An 18963-nucleotide genomic window follows, 5' to 3' on the forward strand; every position below is an offset into this window, starting at 1 on the left:
TAATGAAAAACAAAGTGTAAATCTATTTAATTAAGCAATATTTTGAACATAATGTAACTGAAGAACATGCAAGTATTAATATCAAAAATATATTCTCATTTCATCTGCTTGTAGGATCAGTTTCAATAAACTTTGATTAAAAAAACTTTATGACTGATGTCTCACCAAGACAAATATTAGGAACCAGATCCCAGCCAATTGCTTTTCTTCCTTGCACATTATGTACTCACTGTTTCATCAGTTTTATAGGTACAAACTGAGCTTTGTTAAGTGTGGCTAGTAGAACATCTGCAACAATGGCCCCATAATTGCTATCTGTCAATCATAAAGTTATTTTATTCAAGCTATAATCAATTGTTGCTATTCCTCGACAAGCCTAAAATTACTGAAGATTTAATTGTAACAGAATCTGAGCCTACTATTAACTTGTCTCACCTTTGTGCAACATCCTTCCTTGTCTGCATTAGATCTATTTACGTGGGTAATCCCAAAAGTAAGGTCTCCTATTTTTTTTATAAGTACATAGACCTGTTTATTTCTACAATGGTTTACATCAGTTTACAGCTTGAACATTTAGCTATTTTTTCAACATAATCACCATTTCTGTCGATGCATTTTTGTAGACGCTGTGGCAGTTTTTGTATGCCCATGTCATACCAGCTTGCTGCCATGCTGTTCAGAAAGTTATGAACCTCTTCTTTCACCTCGTCGTCGGAGCTGAATTGCTTTCCAGCCAAATGTTCTTTTAACTTAGGGAACAGGTGATAGCCACTGCGCCAAGTCAGGACTATAGGGTGGGTGGGTGATAATGTTCCACTGAAACTGTTGCAGGAGAGCAATGGTTTGCCAAGCAATGGATGAACATTGTCATGGAGAAAGTGTACAGCCTTGCTCAACATTCCTCTTCTCCGTTCCTGAATTGCACGTTTGAGTATTTTCAGAATCTCACAGTACCTGTCAGCATTAATTGTAGTCCCAGCGATTCAGCTCCGATGACGAGGTGAAAGAAGAGGTTCATAACTTTCTGAACAGCATGGTGGCAAGCCGGTATGACATGGGCATACAAAATACCACAGCGTCTACAAAAATTCATCAACAGAAATGGTGATTATGTCGAAAAATAGCTAAATGTTCAAGCTGTAAACTGACGTAAACCATTGTAGAAATAAACAGGTCTATGTACTTATAAAAAAATAGGAGACCTTACTTTTGGGATTACCTTCATATGAAAATTTGTAATAAGAAAAAACACTTTCTTGATGCCGTGTAACTATTATTTATTTCTTCATTTAAAAGCCAGTTTTCGGCTTCTTGGGCAACTGCTGGGTGACAATGATTGATACAACTGCAGACAAGGTTATATGGAATGGGCGGAAGTGTTATAGGTTGTAATAACGATTAATATTTTGGTTCTGATATTAAGTACAGGTTTCAAACAAAAACAAATTGTTAGCATCTAAAACGGGTTTATGTGCAATTACCTAGTTCTCTCACATACTCATAAATTAAAGGAAACAGTTCATTTTAAACCGAGGTAGCTTTCTGTGTCATAATGGTTACTTCTTCCTTGCATTTCCACCAGCAATGACAAGTTTCTTCAATCCTTTATTACATGAAAAATGTCACAATGTACATCAAATGGATGGTTTCTGTTTGAAAACACTTGTTTGATGTAATCAGCAATTTCTCTCACGTTCAAGCAACCAAACTGCCACAGCTCTGCCTGCCTGACCAACATATAATTTTCCCAAGAGCTTCCTGATTTTCTAATATATGCCACTTGGTGTCAGAGACTTGACAGTATATTTACACCTGAATATAATCTTGTGCACACTACTGCTAATCTAAAGTGAAAATATGAATTTGTACAATTTGAAAATGTTTACAAGAACTTCAGAAAGTTCGCAAACATATTGATTCAAGCTTTCTCCCATGTCAAAGATCACTTTTTTATTCTATGAGCTCTGTAGTACATCTCTCATAAGTAATATCTTCCCCAAAGTTGTTCAGTAGCTTGCTGATATATACAATGATGATATCTATTGTCTAGTGATGGCCTTGTAAGCTGAAAACTAGTTCTCAAGAAACATAAATAATCCACACTTTGTATTGTCACTGAGAAATATGAAATTGTTCAATCAAGCAGCAGTGACACAATCCACCAACTACGTGAACTTTTTTTTTCCACAGCGGGTACTGCAGCAATGAATTTATTAAATAAAGTGGCAATTTCCACTTTTGCTCTATTCATTTTATTTGTTCCAAATTAGTTTCAGCCTTCTAGGTTCTTCTCAAGTGATTTTGTGATACTGTAAAAATTAGAATATATTTACCTGCACAAACAGAAATGTAATGATGTGTATGGAAAAATATTTTAAATAAATTTACTTGCAACGTAAAACTATGCCTTACATAGTGAAATGACAGTGTTTTCAAATTTTTGTTTTCTGTTCATTTTGATTCAGAAATGCTGTGTACTGGATAGACAGCTTGACATTTACGAAAGTATTATAGTGATCAAAGGGTAAAGCTAACTAAGGCCAAAATAAACTGAATAATTTCAAATACTATGGCTGTATATTTGTGTGCATGATTGCAGAAAGTTAAAAAATAATAAGAAATAAAACAGTATGGAAAACAAAATAAAAGTAAGTATTAAAATATACAATAAGGCGACATTGAATTTTAAGTTTCAGTTTACTGTACACTGTAGAAGATTTCTGACGGGTCATTAGAAGAATGTGACTGAAGTTACCGAGGAATTTTTTGTTCTGAAGATCTGTTTACTCATTACGAAGTCTATCAGACTGAATTTTAAAATGAATGAAAATTTAAATTTCCAGTTGAAATATTCGTTTACTTCCATTTCTTAGCATAATGCAAAATTTGGAGCTTTTCATTAACAGGTTTGGATTCATTGTTTAAGAGATGCAGTGCAAAGACATTTTTGCTGTTATCGCTGGATTTTATGTGGTCTTTAAAACGTATCCGAAAGTTTCTACCGGCTTGCCCAATGTATACTTTGTCACTATCTTCACAACCAATTTTGTAGATCCCTGTCTTACAAATGCGTCTCTGTGTACTGGCTGTGTATCTTATAACATCAGCAATACTTTTTTCAGTACAGAACCCTATTTGATATTTGTATTTTTAAAAGATTTGCCTATTTTATTATAAATGATTCCATAATAGGGCATAACTACAAATTTAGTTTTTTCATTTGGTTTCCTCTTTTTCTGGAGTAATTTGATTTGCACCTGATTTTTGCTTAACTTTCAGTTTCTGTCTATACTTTTCTTTAATTATTTATGGCTTGAAATTATTTATTTTGGCTCAATTTTCTAATATTGCTAATTCTTTGTCAATATCATTAACCAAAACAAACTGAAGATACAAATTTAAAGATGCTGTCTTTTAAATAATAATGCATAGTTTTCTGTTGCAGGTAAATTTATTGAAAATGTATTTACATTCACCTCATTACATTTCTATTCATGGACATAATATAATATACTCAATTTTTACACAGAACCACAAAATCATTTGAGAATACGATAGAAGGCTGAAACGAGTTGGGAACAAATACAACTGATACAACAAAAGTGGAAAATGTCACCTCCTTTTAATACATGAACATTCTTTGCAAGTGAGCATCTGGCATATGCAATACCCCCATTGTCAACAAAAAATAAGTCCCAGTTGTTATCACTACATTATATCCCACCTACATTAATTGTGCAGTTACATGCGCAACAATCTTTCTCAGTATGGCTGCTGCTGGGCAAAAGTTAATAATGATAACTTACCACCAAAGATTTTACACCTGTTATGCGATGAGCTCCAGTATGAGGTCACAAATGTTAGGTGGTAGTAAAGTGCTTCATAAGAGTGGCACACAATCACCACAAATACCAAATTCCATTATGTAAACAATGACACAGCTTAAGGCAGGATGTTGAACTTAGCACTCTGAACAAGTTTTCAAAATAAATAAGACTACAGCACAAGAAATTGGTAATTACTTCACACTAATAGGGTTCTCAGGCATACCCCATTTTAAGAATATTCGTCGCAAAAATAAATGAGAACATCATACCTGATGTCTTATTTTCCATTGACAGTAACAGCTTATAAAAGCATCTAAACTAATCAGAAGCCAAATGCAGACAAGCAAGGCTAAGAGGGCATCACATGTAGTCAAGTCACACCCACCAAACTGCTGACACACTGCCACGAATACACAATGAGCCACACACACGGAACAAAAATCTTTATGGTTCCCAGTGATGGTGGACAGCAATGTACACACTGCACTGCAGAAATACTGATGAGCAGCTACAACACCACGAAGATGCTGTAGTAAATCAAAACATTTTCTTTGACTAGTACTTTACTCAATGATAAATCAATTTGTTCTCCTCATGAATACTTTTGTTGGTTTAAAAGAGCATCATGATTATTTACAACAGATTAATCCACTCACTGTCAGAATATGAGAATGAAATTTGGCATGGGGCAGCTGCAGCCTGCACGGTTGGAGTATTCAGGCTCCACAAGAGAGCACTTCCTATCTTTGCTAGTACAAATAAACTCTAGTCCAGTAGGGATCATATCATCAAGTATGATTTATTCTGGACACTCAGTATATGCTATTAAAACACTTAGTGAGTAGCATAATGATATAGCAACATTCATTGTTGCATTAAGTAAAAGACAGATGATTATCAAAAGATTGTGAGTAATAAAGTAGCTACAGATCACTTGCTGCTGGAAGATATTTCTTTGCAACTTTGTCAAGTGATGTAAAGGAAATGCGCAGAAATCCGTATCAATTAAAAGTGGTTTATAATCACACACATATTTCTGAACTCTGTGATTGAGGCACTATTTTGTGTGTGTGTGTGTGTGTAGATATAGTATATTATTATTGGTGGTGAATATTTAGTAAAAGATTCTAAACTGTAGTGTCTAATGTATTATTCTTATCAATTAAAGAATGAAAACTCCAGGTAGGAATATCAACCATGAAGGAAAAAGACATTGCTACTCACAGTAGCGACAACACATTAAGTTGCAGACAGGCACAATCAGAAGATGCTTACGTAAAGCTTTTCACCACAGCCTTCATCAGTAAAAGAGAAACACACTCCACTAATACACACAAGTAAGCAAACCTCATGCACACTATACTGCTAACGCCAGCATCTCAGGCCAGAATGCACGTGTCTTAATTGTGCTTGTCTGCAACTTAACACGTCTTCTTTACAGTAAATAGCAATCTGTCTCTTCCTACATTGTTGTTATTTTTATTTAATATATACGGTTTTTCAAAAAGGACTTTACAACATTAAAAATTCATGTAACTTTATTGAAAGAAGGTATAGAGCTGGGTTTAGCGTTACTTTGTAGGGAAACATATCAAGTTTTTTTATCTTAAACTAAAAATGTTGTATGTGGCTTCCGTTGGTTATCCTACACACATCCCATTGGAAGTAATTTCTTCCCAAACTCACGGTAGAATTGTAGGTGTAGCTTACTCAGTGGCGGCATAAATTCTTGCTCTACGTTCAGGTAGAGAAGCCGACACAGGGGGTACAAATAAGATATCCTTGATGAATCACCCCCCCCCCCCCCCACCCTCACACACACACACACACACACACACACACACACACACACACAAAGTGGAGTCACGTCTGGGGTACGTGGGGACCATGCAATTCGCATATCATGGCCAATCCATTGACCTGGAAAGTGGTCACTGAGAAAATCCTGGACGTCAGCCAGGTAGTGGGGTGGTGCACCATCTTGCATGAAGTAAACATTCTGTGTTTGGCCATCCTCATCAATCTGTAGTATCAAAAATTGTTGTAACTTATACAGGTACATTATCCCGTTGATGGTTCTCTCGTGGAAAAAACAGGGGCCGTACACTTTGTTCTTGCTTAATGCACAAAAAATGTTCAGTTTAGGGCAATCACGAACATGTTGCAATGTAGTCCGATTAGGAGGATCTTCAGCATACTTGGTACAGAAATTACTCTGAACTGTTGTCGCTGACTTCAATTCTTCAAATCAAAACACACAGCTAGCACACTCGGGTCCAGTGAAGCCAGCCACCTTGAACAAAACTGCCACTAGCGCTCCTTATGTTGCGGTTCAGAACTAGCAAACTAAGTGAGACAAAACTTTATTTCCCTACAAATTAACACTACAATCACCTCTGTAGTTACTATGAATTAATTTATATTAATTTTCAAAGTTGTAAAGTCCTTTTCAAAACACCCTGTATTTGTGTTACATTATTGATGTGAATGTACAAAAAATAACACTGTCTAAGATTGTAAAGTTAATACAAACAAATAGATAATGCGAAACACAGAGTCAGAGAGGAGAGAGAGAGAACTATTGACCCACAGTCGGGCAGCAGCAAGCAAACACAAGAATGCTGCAGGAAACCACTACGTGTAAGGGGAGGGGTCAAAGTTGTGATGTAAGGAGTGATATCACTCAAATAGGAGCACACACCTACTTGTACCACAAGTGTTTTAAAAAAAACATTACATGGAAAAACGAAAGGGACATTTGAAGAAAGCTGAACTGTTCCTTTTGGGAAAAATGTACTACATTCAATCATTTTTGTATGCAAGATTTTGTCTTACACTATCACATTATTGTTTTGGTTATATCAACCAATACAAACCTGCTGAAGATGATGTAGGGGAGTCAGTATTTCTGAAGAGAGCAGGACAAGGTTGCAGCCTAGCCTTCACATCATTCAATATCTAAACTGAACAAACAGTGAAGGAAACCACGCACATGTTGGTAACAACATGTTAAAATATTTGCCTCATCAACATTTGCGTGTAAATGAATGAGTAGGGAAAGTTGTATTTCCCCTTGAATCACATTCAGAAGATGTGTAGGCAGCTGAAACATATTTTGTGTACAGACTGAAGTTTAATTTGGAAAGATTGTGCATTTTTCTGATTTAACTGTAAGTATTGTTCAATTGGAAACAGCTGCAAAGGCTGGAAGCAGCTAGCAGAGTGAGATACACAAACTTCTGTTAAATAATTACAGTCAAAAAAAGGAAAAGCGATGCTGTTTGATTGTATGCACGCTGTAAACCTCAATATACAGAAAATATAGATAAATACTAAAATAAAGATGAAATAGAAAATCAACAAAATCTTTCCAAAGTGTTACAAACAAGAAACATTTCTGAATACAATGATAGTCATTTACAATAATTGAAAAGAAGTTTTTGCAAACTGATGTCAAGTAGGTAACACTGTGTCGTCATAGATAACAGTGGAATTAAATGCAATCTTTAGTTCAGATGTCTGTAAACATTAATAAATAAAATCAACAGTGTGATAAGAATGATAATGGCACAGTCAATAAGTGTTGAAATAACTCTCATAAGAGCTTCCTGTTTTCACTTAAACCAAAAATAGAGGGGTCTGGTCACAGACATGAGCAGTTAAAAAAAATAGGATACTGTTTTGATGTTCACGTGTGTTTTAATGTGTCTCATTGAAGTTCATGATTGTGCATCTGTGAATATTCATGTATGCATAAGCAAACATCCTTTGCCATTTTTCAAGAGTACTTTTACTATTTCACGTTTGTCAGTGGAACATTTCTATGAGATGACATGTTTACCATTCTAATTAAGAGACAAATGATTCTTTTTACATTTTTTATTTTTATTTTTTTAAAATGATTCTACAGTGCTTTGGAAGTGGATGCAAGTAGCAGCAGCATGAAGGAATTTCTTTTTTCTTAGACAAATGGATCAACCACATTCCACTACAGTATGTGAAAGCCTCATGCTAAAAGCTGTTGGCAAGCTCCTACTTTGCAAATACCTAATGTTTCCTCAGTTAATGAACATTATTATTTCTCATCAATCCCATCCTCTGACATTAAATCTGTATAACCAGATCACCTTACAAAAAGGACAGATTGCTACTCATTACATAGCAGAGACGAGTCACAGACAGGGGCAACAAAAAGTGATGTTCACAGTCTGGCCCCAGCAGCCCGAGACAGTGGTCATGTGTGTGTGAGCTGTGTCTGCATGAATGAGTCTATGTACGTTGTCCATTTCAGCAGGAGGCCTTCTGGCCGAAAGGCTTATGTGTTTAGTAGTCTTTTTGTTGCACCTGTCTGCAAACTCAGTGTTTTCACTGCATGGTGAGTAGCAATCTGTTCTTTTCATAGTATTGTCATTATGTCATCCTTGATTTTCCATTGTTTAATAAGATCATCTGCAAGAGTGGCGGCTAATAAGATGTGTTAATTTTCTATATACGGATTCCCAATTTCATGTTTTATATCAGGTGGGAGTTCAATCTCTCAAGAATGCAAAGTCGATATGGAAATTATTTATTCTGTCTTTCTATTGCAGTTGTGTAAACAACAATGCAACTATTCTGTTAATAGCAAACCACCATGAAGGAGTAAATGTATGGGGAAGTGATTTACAACCTCAAGGTCTCTATAAATGCATCCCCAAATACGTGTGGTCATCTACTTCGCACAATAATCCTACTGTTCACTTTTGCCCCCCCCCCCCCCCCTCCACACACACACACACACACACACACACACACACACAGAGCATGTCTCCTCAGGATCATCAGGAGCATTTTCTCTGATGTTCCACCACAGATATTTGCAGTTTCATTTTTGCTATGTACAGTTGGAGTCAGTGCAAACAAATACTGCCCATCATGTACTTTACGTGACACAGAGTCAACAGAAATCAACTATCTATTTGTTCCTTGGTACAAACTGTTTTTTAAATGTGAAACTTCATATTCCTATTTGATAGAATGGTTTGAACTAAGTCTAGTTCAACAGTCTTTTTAATGATGGGTGTTAATAGGGATAGCAAAACACACAGTGTAACCCAAACTCTATAGGCATTTGAATAGCGCTGCAACTCAATAGTAGCAAAAAGGCAGCGTGGCAACGTGTGAGGTTCCTATATCCTCACACATCATATTATTTACAGTTTTTTTGGCATTTTTAAACCCATTCTTTAGTGTGGCTGCATACTGACCCATGAAGTATCAACAGTTGTGCAGTTACAGCTGGTTAAACTTTATCTAGCAGTAAAATTATCTTTGTCTGCTGACAAAGTTTAACGAATTGTCACTGTCATTTGTTATGTGCGTGCGCTGGGCACAAGACTTGAATCGGACTCAGCTGATGAGCAGTGCTGATGGGATGTAGATGTGTTGAAGTGTGCATTTTGTTACAACAAGGATGAAATTTTACCCATCTTGAGATTATCTTCTGTTTAATCATTTGCACCTACAGCATACCTGAACTTTCAGTGAGGAAAAAAAGCATTACAGGATTTTTAAAACGAAAGTGTAGCTTGAATTTTTTGAAGGAAGAACAATTGCAACAATGAACAATGCATTTTATTATTTGCAATTAATTTTTGTAAATTAAAGTAAATCAATACACTCAGGGAAAGTACCGATTACAAATGGTCGATACACACATGCGATGTGGCATGTTGGCTGAGGAAAATGTTAGAAACAAACATACATCAACACGACAAGTGCTGGAGACACTGGAGCAGAATGTCATTTTCTCCATCTCCCTGACTTCCAAAGCCTATGAAAACTCAGCTGATATTATCACGTAGGAATGTGAGAAATGAAAAATTAGGTTGTTCTGCAAACTTTTACACTAAGTAAAAATATTCCACACTGTATTAGTATTACAGTTATTGGCTTGTTCTCTATCAGTATCTAATGTAGTCAGTACTTCAGCCACCGCCTTCCCCAACTCTCTGCTTCTCACCTCGTGCACTGATCTGCACCTCAGCGTCTGTTTTGTACTGCCACAAACAGCATTACTCAGTTGCTGCTGCAGAATCGGTTACTCTTCCTGTTTTGCTGTTACTGACAAGACATTTCCATAAAACAAATATAACACTAGACTAATTTGGGACCACTCTATTGGAAAAAGCACTTTCAAAACATGTTTTTTGTACCGAAAAACAATCTGATACATTTTTATAGATATTTTGCCAAAGTAGTGATGCTGCAAGAGGATGTGACTTCCGGAAATACCAGTACTGAGACGACACGAGAGTGTAGCACGGAAAGAGGGCCTCGAGCAGTACAGAGCACGGGCAGCCTGCTGGCAGTGGAACACGCCAAGATTGCCCAGGGCAGTTACAAGTGTTAACTTGGAAAAGTAGCAGGTTTTCTTGTTTCGATGAGGCTGCATGATGGGGAGATACCTATATAAAGTTGTCATTACCTTTATGGCATCTGCACTGCCAGTTTGGCACATTTCCATGCAGATTTTCATTCTGCCACAAAGGTACTCACCGAGGTATACTCACTGTGTGACTGTTGTGGCAGTCATTATCACTGTACAATGGAAGTTAATGAGCTCCAAAGACTAGTTGTTTTACAGTCCCTGTATCGGGGGTGGAGGGAGGGGGGGTCAGCTCGTCGGAACCTGTGCCGTATGTAACTATGTACATACAAGCTTCTGAAGGAAGTTTTTCAGGATGAGGTTTTGACAATGCTCACCTGCTACTGGCCTGAATTTTGGTATTGTAAAGAAAATGTGCTTCAATGATTTAATCTTGTTATTTGAAGTGCATCATTTGTTAAGTTTACTGAGTGGTGATCTGCACCCTTAACTATTTTATTGTTTTTTTTATGCTTTTAAGTAAAATTTTGATGTATTTTGTAGGTGTCTCAAACTATGTTGACTATTCACTTGCAGTTTCAAATAACATTGTTGAGGTGACCTTACTGACACCTTTAAACTACTTCAATATTTATAGCCTTTAAAGTACTTGTTGACAACTCCCCACAATTTAACAGCTGTTTTACAAGAGCTTAACCGAATAATTAAATGCGCTCACGTTACCCTCAAGTGCCTTATGTAAACTGTTCGTGTTAAAAAACTTTGTGAAATTCTTTGGCTGAGGGTGGACTCATGTCACTTAACATTCCTGCATCTTTTGACCGTTTCCCAATCCGTCATTATCTGCCGACACTGAGCACAGAACGACACACATGTTGAGCAGTATTTGTCTGACCTGACACCTTCTACAAATTGCAAAAACGAGATTGCAAATGCCTGCCAAAATGTCCAGTAATCTGTGCCCGACCACTCTTGCGGCACAGCTGTGGTGACAATTTCATGAAAAAAAAAGGAAGATTAACAGATTGTTAGAGACAGGACAACTTAACGGTTTGGTCAATAGGTGTTGTGGCAATAAGAAATAGGTCACTGTACACATAAACAATGGGATGAGGGACCAATCGGCTACACTAGCTTCTGCCTGGCATGGCAGTGACTCACCTCTGCAGCTCCTGCTTTGCCCTCTCCTCCTCCTCCTGCTGCCGAGCCGCCTCCTCTAACCTTCTCCTTTCATCCTCCTCTCTTTGCCTCTCCTCCTCTTCTCGGCTGGACAGATGCATGAAAGCAACATATTATATACGGGAAAAGAAGGGGAGTTTGTACAAAAATCTTAACGGGCAAGAATTGTGAAGCAGTCTCCCAGGAGAACTTCACAAGTCACTACACTGTTATAAACAATGCAAACATTATAGTTTAAAGAAAAAACACAGAATGAAAACACTCTACAGCTATACAAGATGGTGGGCGCCATATAGTATTTCACAAAAGGCTCAGTACACGTCAATTACATTTTCGGATGGTGATAAATAGGAAAACGTGAGCAACTGGTTGTGTATTTATTCTTTTTTTTTTTTACACTATGTTTCCCAGTGAGTGACATTTCAGTGCATCTGCACAACAGGAGTACGGTTATACATTTCTCACTATGCCCACTTTACACTGGGGCACGCACCGGCGAACAGGCATCACTGAACAAGAATTCTGTCTGGTGCAACAGTAAGTGAGAACAAGACAACGGCACTCGGCCACGTTCGGTTCACATCAGCTGGTGCTCCCTCGTGTCCCTCCAGTTGTCGGTTTTTTAAGTAACTGTGAAAGTTCACGTTTTCTCTGTTTCGGCACTAGCAGTATAAAGAGAATTTGTCTGTTGTCGCATTTACAAACTACTTTTGTTTTTTGGTCTGATGGAATTACATTTTGCTGGAGACGTATTGAGTCTCAATTTTATCTTCAGTAAGGATAGAAGCTGAAGTAATGAATTAAAATTTGAGCCAATTCCTTCAGATCACTAGATCATATTTACCTGAGGTACAGGCAGGATTTCCCGGTACACACAAAGCTGAGGTGCCATTCCAACGTTGGATAGCCTCTACAGTATTGACGATTTCAGAAGGGGGAAATCGAGACGGGCTGGGGTGTGAAATTTGTGTTAGGGAGGGCACTGGACGAGGGTAATCCATCCAGATGTGTTAGCCGCAATGCGGATAACATATGTGCCTAGTAAGCTCTCAAGTCCCAGCCTAGGCACAAAATTTAATTCATTACTTCAGCTTCTATCCTTACCACAGACTTCTGTTTTTGGAGAGAGCTGCACGAGTGACACAGTGGTCTGAAGAGAATGCAATGTTGGCGAGAGAAGAGTGTACATGACATAGGTGCTTGTGGGGTCAGAGATCCACAGCACAAATGCCAAAGTGAAACTAATACAATTGGTATACTCCAACTAAATTACTTTGTGACTGACAGATTGCAGTATTGCCAGTGAGCAGCCACCCGCAGTCCACGAGGCGCTGCACGTACCCACAAAACGAGCAACACTGCAAAGCACACGGTGCTGGAGAAACAACTACAATTGGCTGGCCCCTACCACTCAAAGCCTTGAAATGACAATGACAAAGTAATTTTAATCAGGGTACAGAAAATTGCTGAAGCACTCAGAGGTCCAACTGGAGATCTGACAAAGGTGATAAATTCATTTGATCCTTCCATCAGGTGGAAACGTAATTAATCAGCGGGAGCTTTGTATTTCTTTTTTTTTTTTAAACTGAACAGCACAATGAACTTCCTTGAAAGTTAACAGGTACAAATATGCATCCATTATGTATGAAGACCCGATCAGTCAGGTTGCTTACACTGGTAGAAGTAATTGTATGCCCGATGATCACTGTTATTGTAAAGGTTTCTAATCAGAATAAATAAAGATGATTTCCCATAATTACACTACCTCCTTTCTAACAAACTATACAGCAGATTTTATTAAATAGCCTACTTAATAGGTTGAATGAATATTTCACATTTCATTTATCATATTTTATTGACATTTACCTTCATTATATGTAGTTGAAGTGAATGTACAACAGCTACTGAAATACAAAGCACTTTCTAATAACCACAGTGTAAACATCAGCCTTTCTCCAAGTTACGTTGATCGCTAGCAATTAGTGTGCCGTTTTCAAATTTTCTCCTAACTTCTAGTGAAAAGCCAGCAAGAAGCACCATCTGACACAAGTCTGAAGTTTTGGAACAACGCTAAGGAAGGCAGGAGCTGCAGGTGTGCTACCTTAATGCTTGCGTACAAGTTCAGGCACCTACATTCTTCTCCTCCTTACCTAATTTGTTTACTTCATCAAAAACAATGCACTCACCATGCAAAACTAATCCAATCTGAATATCAAAGCTTTGTGCTGTGGTTATAAGTGGTAATGTTATCAATTGAAACACATGTGATAATTATAAGTGACTAAAAAACAAGACTGTGGATTTTGTTAAGGTTGTCACCTCACACTTGTTCTCTTCTAATTTCATCCAATCCTTTCAGTGTAATGGTAGCAAACACTGGCGAATTATCAATGAAAGCTCATTCGCTTATGTCCATTTCCATTTGCTCCCGTGTAAACCAGCCTTTAACAGTTGTGAGAAAATGTTCACAAAAGGTGACAAATGTGCTAAATGTGAACTTTGATAGCAGCAAACATTGCAGTTTCTGCACTGTTAGGCAAACAAGGTGAAACAGGGCTTTTCCGGCAGTCTCAACTTTCACACTGAAGAACCTCATTTATCTGGACTGAGTGGGCCATATGTAATCCGGATTACTGAAAAATTAGGATAATATGAAAATATTCTACTAAATGTGAAGCTCTTATAGCCACTACAATATACAAATCCTTTATTTTGGCACGAACAAGAAACCCCCTTTTTGATCATATTTATAGTTACTGTAGTCTACTCACATTTATTTACTGAAGTAGTGTGCAAATTTCTTTTGTGACAAACTTGTGTGGTGTTCAAGAGCAGCACGAAAACAATAGAAGTTTCCCTAACATCAGCTCAGATGGATTTGTTTCTTGCTGACGTTCTAGATAAACAGTCAATTTTTCCAGCTGTGCCACTGCTTTAAAAAAAAAAAAAAAAGGGGGGGGGCATAATTTGGAAGCCAGAGTCTTTTAATGGGTAGGATGCGATAAGAATGCCCAAATTTATCTGCATTATAAATCTGATGTCGAGTTCAGTTTTCAGAGGAAATAACTTCTTCAAATTAGTTTGTGAAGTTTTCTGCAGCACTGTTCCGTCCAAAAACACTTTCACCTGTCACTGAAAGCTAGAATATGCCATGACGAGCGTTCCATCTTTCCAACTGACCTCGGCTAGGTAAGAAGTTAGGCTCGTCGTCGGTTAGTTCGTCATTTAATTTTAACACTTTTTCCTGCAGCGCATGGCAGGACATCTGAACACCAAGCACTCTTTCCTCACAGAACCAAACAAATAATGCTTCATCCAGTGTTCATTTCTTGCTTTCCTTATTGCACACCGGTTCTGCAAACTGTATTTAGCCATCATTTTGAAGCACAAGCCTTCAATTTCTTTCCAGTTCCAGTCCGAGACAGTCACTGTCCCTACACCACATTCTGCAGGTATGTTTTTCCACAATTTTTCTTTGTCTAGTTTAGTGCTTCCAACTCTCTGCCCTTTGAAAAAAGGACTTTCTTTCACTCTGAAGCCATTTCAATGATGTGCACTCAAAATACACAACAAAAGAACAACAGCGGTACAGCTTCGTAACTGTGTAGGAAACAGTTCTACACAGTTATGAAGCTGTACCGCTGTTGTTTTTTGTTCTGTATTCTACTGTGCCAATCTCTATGCAACCTGAGGCACCACTGTAACAACTGTACATATACAGTACAGTACCAATATACAACCCATACTTTCACATAAAAAAAACATGAATCCCGATAAATCAGAAATCTGGACTGATGAGTACCAGATAAATGAGGTTCTTGCATACTTAGCACCTCATCACTTTTTGTGGAAAATCTACCTGCAACACTAACAACAAACGTATCATTTTTGAGCACTCTCGACTGTCATTATAAAGGGTATTGGGTTCCATGTCCATAAAGTTATTTTTACTTCAATATCCTGATAGATACAAAAAGTTATAAATATTTAACTATACAACAAAATATTGATCTCACTTTATACCATAATTTGGATAAACCATAGATTTCGATACCTTGAACCATTCATTAAACATCAAGAGTACAGAGACCATATTACACACCTATGTAACAATGCTTGCCAGATTTTCTTGCTAATCACTCATTTCAGAATGTTATTATGGCCAATGTGACTTCACTGGCGTGCCTCTTCAACTGAGAAAAAATGCTTGTGCTTTTTAGAGTACACAGCTTGAGTGATCTTTGTACCAACACCACAGGGGAAGAAAAAACAACAGATAAGGAGGCTACATCCACTTACAGCAAGCATCACCTTATCTTGTTTAAACATCATTTGAGCGGGCTGCATTCTGCGTCAAGAAATATTAGGATCTTACTAGTGATTATTAACCTCAAAATTCTGCATATACTGTAGTCTGCTTGCATCCAACAAATATTATGAATGGCCAGTAACAGATCCTTATGGTCTAGGTTTGGCCCACTTTCTGCTTCCTTTTACCTTATATTCTTCTTCCAACCCTCTGGGTTCAATTACACCACAGTCGAGCTCAGGCTTTTCCTCAGTTTACTCCTTAGCAACTTGACAATATTTCTTTTTCTTTTGAGTCAGTTTGCAGTGGGCCACATTATTTCAGCTGGCCCTTTCCTTGATCTACAACCTACAACCAACTCTATGAGCCTCTCTTCTTTCTATAGCTTATGTCATGCCAATTTTCAACCTCAAAACACTGGTGTGTTCCAGTTTCTTTTTGAAAAGGTCACATTCCTAATTGTCTTTGTGATACTTAAAGGTTTACGATCCTGTTGAACTTCAAAAAAAGAAAGACTTTTTTGTTCCGAAAACAGGTAAAATTCTGTTTGGTCTGTGTATTTGGCCTTATTGTGTAATTCTTACAAAGAATGCAATCCTTTATTGCTCCATATCTGTCCCCTTTCTCTACATGCAAGTAAAGCTTGCTAAAATACCGTCTTCTGTACCAGTCATTCTCTTTTTCAGGACCTAAGGTCTCCTTTAACATCTTAGATTCTAATTTCTTACCCAGACCTCTCCTATTCACAATGAGACATTCTGTTGCACACAAAGCCTCTTGCTGAATGAAAGAACAACAGTTGCCTGGGACTGCAGTCATGTGTGTGCACGCGCGCCCATGTGTATCTATTGTTGACAAAGGCAATTGGCCGAAAGCTTTAAATGTGAAAATCTTTTTGTTGTGCCTATCTGCGACTCATCATCTCTGCTATATGGTGAGTAGCAACTTTCCTTCTCATAATATTGCAACAACACCTAAGCTTGACATTGAATGACATAATTCATTTATTGGAAACACCTCCAATTAGCTGATATATCATTTCCTTCTTGCTGATCCTAGATGTGAAGGGTTCTCTTTCAGCAGTGTTCGCATCTATCCAAACTCTCAGGTACTTTTTTTGTCCCTCTTCTACATTTAGCCCCTTGACATTAGTTACGAAATCCAATTTCTTCAAAGAGATCTGGAGCCTCACTCACAGCAATCGATTCTCAGGTCTGTTTCCACAACCCATTCTGTCACCAGCATTGACCCATTTATTACACAGTTCCTTGAACCATTCATCAATGCATTTTTCCTGCACACAGTTGAAAAGGAACCTCGATTGCTTGTCACTGCACAAAACCGATCCTAATCTCGAAGGCAGCTTAAAACTTCCCACCAATTTTCACTTTACAAATGGCTTCAGTCCAGGTCGTTGGATGAGTCTTCTTGTTTTGCTGTGTATGTTCATTTTTTTCCAACACTTGGAATAGTGGATTTCAAACAACAAACGTCTCGTTCCTGAACTTCAGATACAAAAGTACAAATTTAGGGTTGATGAGCTGCTCAGCACGAAAGGGTCCCTTCCTAATGCCTACTTGATATTCTTCCACTTGTGAGGAAAAACGCCCCTCTGCTTTATTAAGGGTCTGCAAACCTGTCAGTTTTTTACTTTTTCCCTCTGAATACATGAATTTTTGTGGAAATTCCACCATCCATAACACTGAGACAAGCTAACTCAAGCAGAAGCTCAGTAGTAAGTTCATAAGACTGCAGGGAGACGATGTGTGCTAGTCCACTCCCATCTAAGATGAGTATTACACCAGTCTCAGTCACTGGAGAGCGATCAAAGTGGAAATGTGAACGCAACTGCCACCTGTGCTCCTCACTGCCAGACTGAAGCACCAGCATGATAATTGGTTCAATTTGGAACAGAATAATTGGTCTCTGGTAAACTGGATTCTTTTTAAACTGGTTTATTGTCTGGCACAATCACACAAAATTTCAAATTACAGTTGCCAATTTCAGTCAATGTGTCATAAGAAAAGCAGCAGTTCAATAACAAGTACGTTGATAAAACCACAATGTCAATCTCCATGTGCTTGTGAATGAAATATTGCTCCCTCTTATCATCATAAAATTATGGCTGTTGAAACCAGTAATTACCAGAGGAAATTTTATGCAGTTGTGCTGGACAACAAATCATCTTAGAAAGAATTTTATCAATCACAGACATCTTGTTACAACTCAAACGTTTCTCTTTCCAAAACTGATAACTTGTATAATGACATTTCAGCTCATACCAGGCATATCTGTAATCTGTACGTTTTGGCACCTCAGAGAATATGGCAGTGCAAGCACTGATAGCCTGGACTTCTTTCAGGAGTGCTAGTTCTGCAAGGTTCGCAGGAGAGCTTCTGTAAAGTTTGGAAGGTAGGAGACGAGATACTGGCAGAAGTAAAGCTGTGAGGACCGGGCGTGAGTCGTGCTTCGGTAGCTCAGTGGTAGAGCACTTGCCCGCGAAAGGCAAGGGTCCCGAGTTCGAGTCTCGGTCGGGCACACAGTTTTAATCTGCCAGGAAGTTGCAACAGAGAAAATTGTCAGTGGTTCCTGAAAGTGTCACAATAAACATGAAATTATATTTAAAAATTAATGGAGGTGGTTTCCTTGAACAATGTCTGCATAGCTGACAAAGCAGTCCTGTAGCCGCATTCGTAAAAAATACATGCATTTATTTGCCTTGTTTTTTTTTCACCTAATATAACATTTTATACTCAATTTCTTCAAAGTGTGAAACATATTTTAGGAATAGGAAAGGGTCCATTTAAACACTGTGACTGATGGTGTCGCTTCCAAGCCTCACTGATTCCTGTATCCACGAGTCGTGGTGCATATCAGATATGTCAGTGCTGTTCCCAATCATCCATTTGCTACCCACAGCTGCCGGCATCTATCTCTGCAGCATTGCACTTTCTCATCACTTTACACATAAAAAGCTTGTTGCATCAGAAGTATGGGCTGCCTGATGACAAATGGATGTTTTTCCTTTTTTTTTTCCCCCTTTCAAAATCACAAAAGGAGGGAAGATATTCGTGCAACGGATTTACAAAAAATAGAGTAATATTTTAGGCACTGGAAGGGCTTAACTGCCTAGGAGCAATATCTTATATTCTTTTAAAATAAATGTACATACAATAAATACTTCATTAAATCTAGGAAGCCCCATTTACATAACACTGTTTAAATTTTAAAAGATGTGCCACATAAAGGATTAAAGAAGAAATGATGTTTCCCAAGATTTA

The 18963-nt window shown here is 37.9% G+C and overlaps 1 protein-coding gene across 1 annotated transcript in view; it reads right to left on the reverse strand.

The window, feature by feature from the left end:
- Positions 1-18963, reverse strand: part of LOC126209800 (Golgi resident protein GCP60-like) — a 51446-nt gene that overhangs the window by 27063 nt on the left and 5420 nt on the right. The window contains exon 4 of the mRNA XM_049938936.1: positions 11356-11460. Within this exon, the coding sequence (XP_049794893.1) occupies positions 11356-11460 (105 nt within the window). The remainder of the gene's footprint in view (positions 1-11355; positions 11461-18963) is intronic.

Source organism: Schistocerca nitens, chromosome 10, assembly GCF_023898315.1.
Source record: "Schistocerca nitens isolate TAMUIC-IGC-003100 chromosome 10, iqSchNite1.1, whole genome shotgun sequence".
Taxonomy (NCBI): domain Eukaryota; kingdom Metazoa; phylum Arthropoda; class Insecta; order Orthoptera; family Acrididae; genus Schistocerca; species Schistocerca nitens.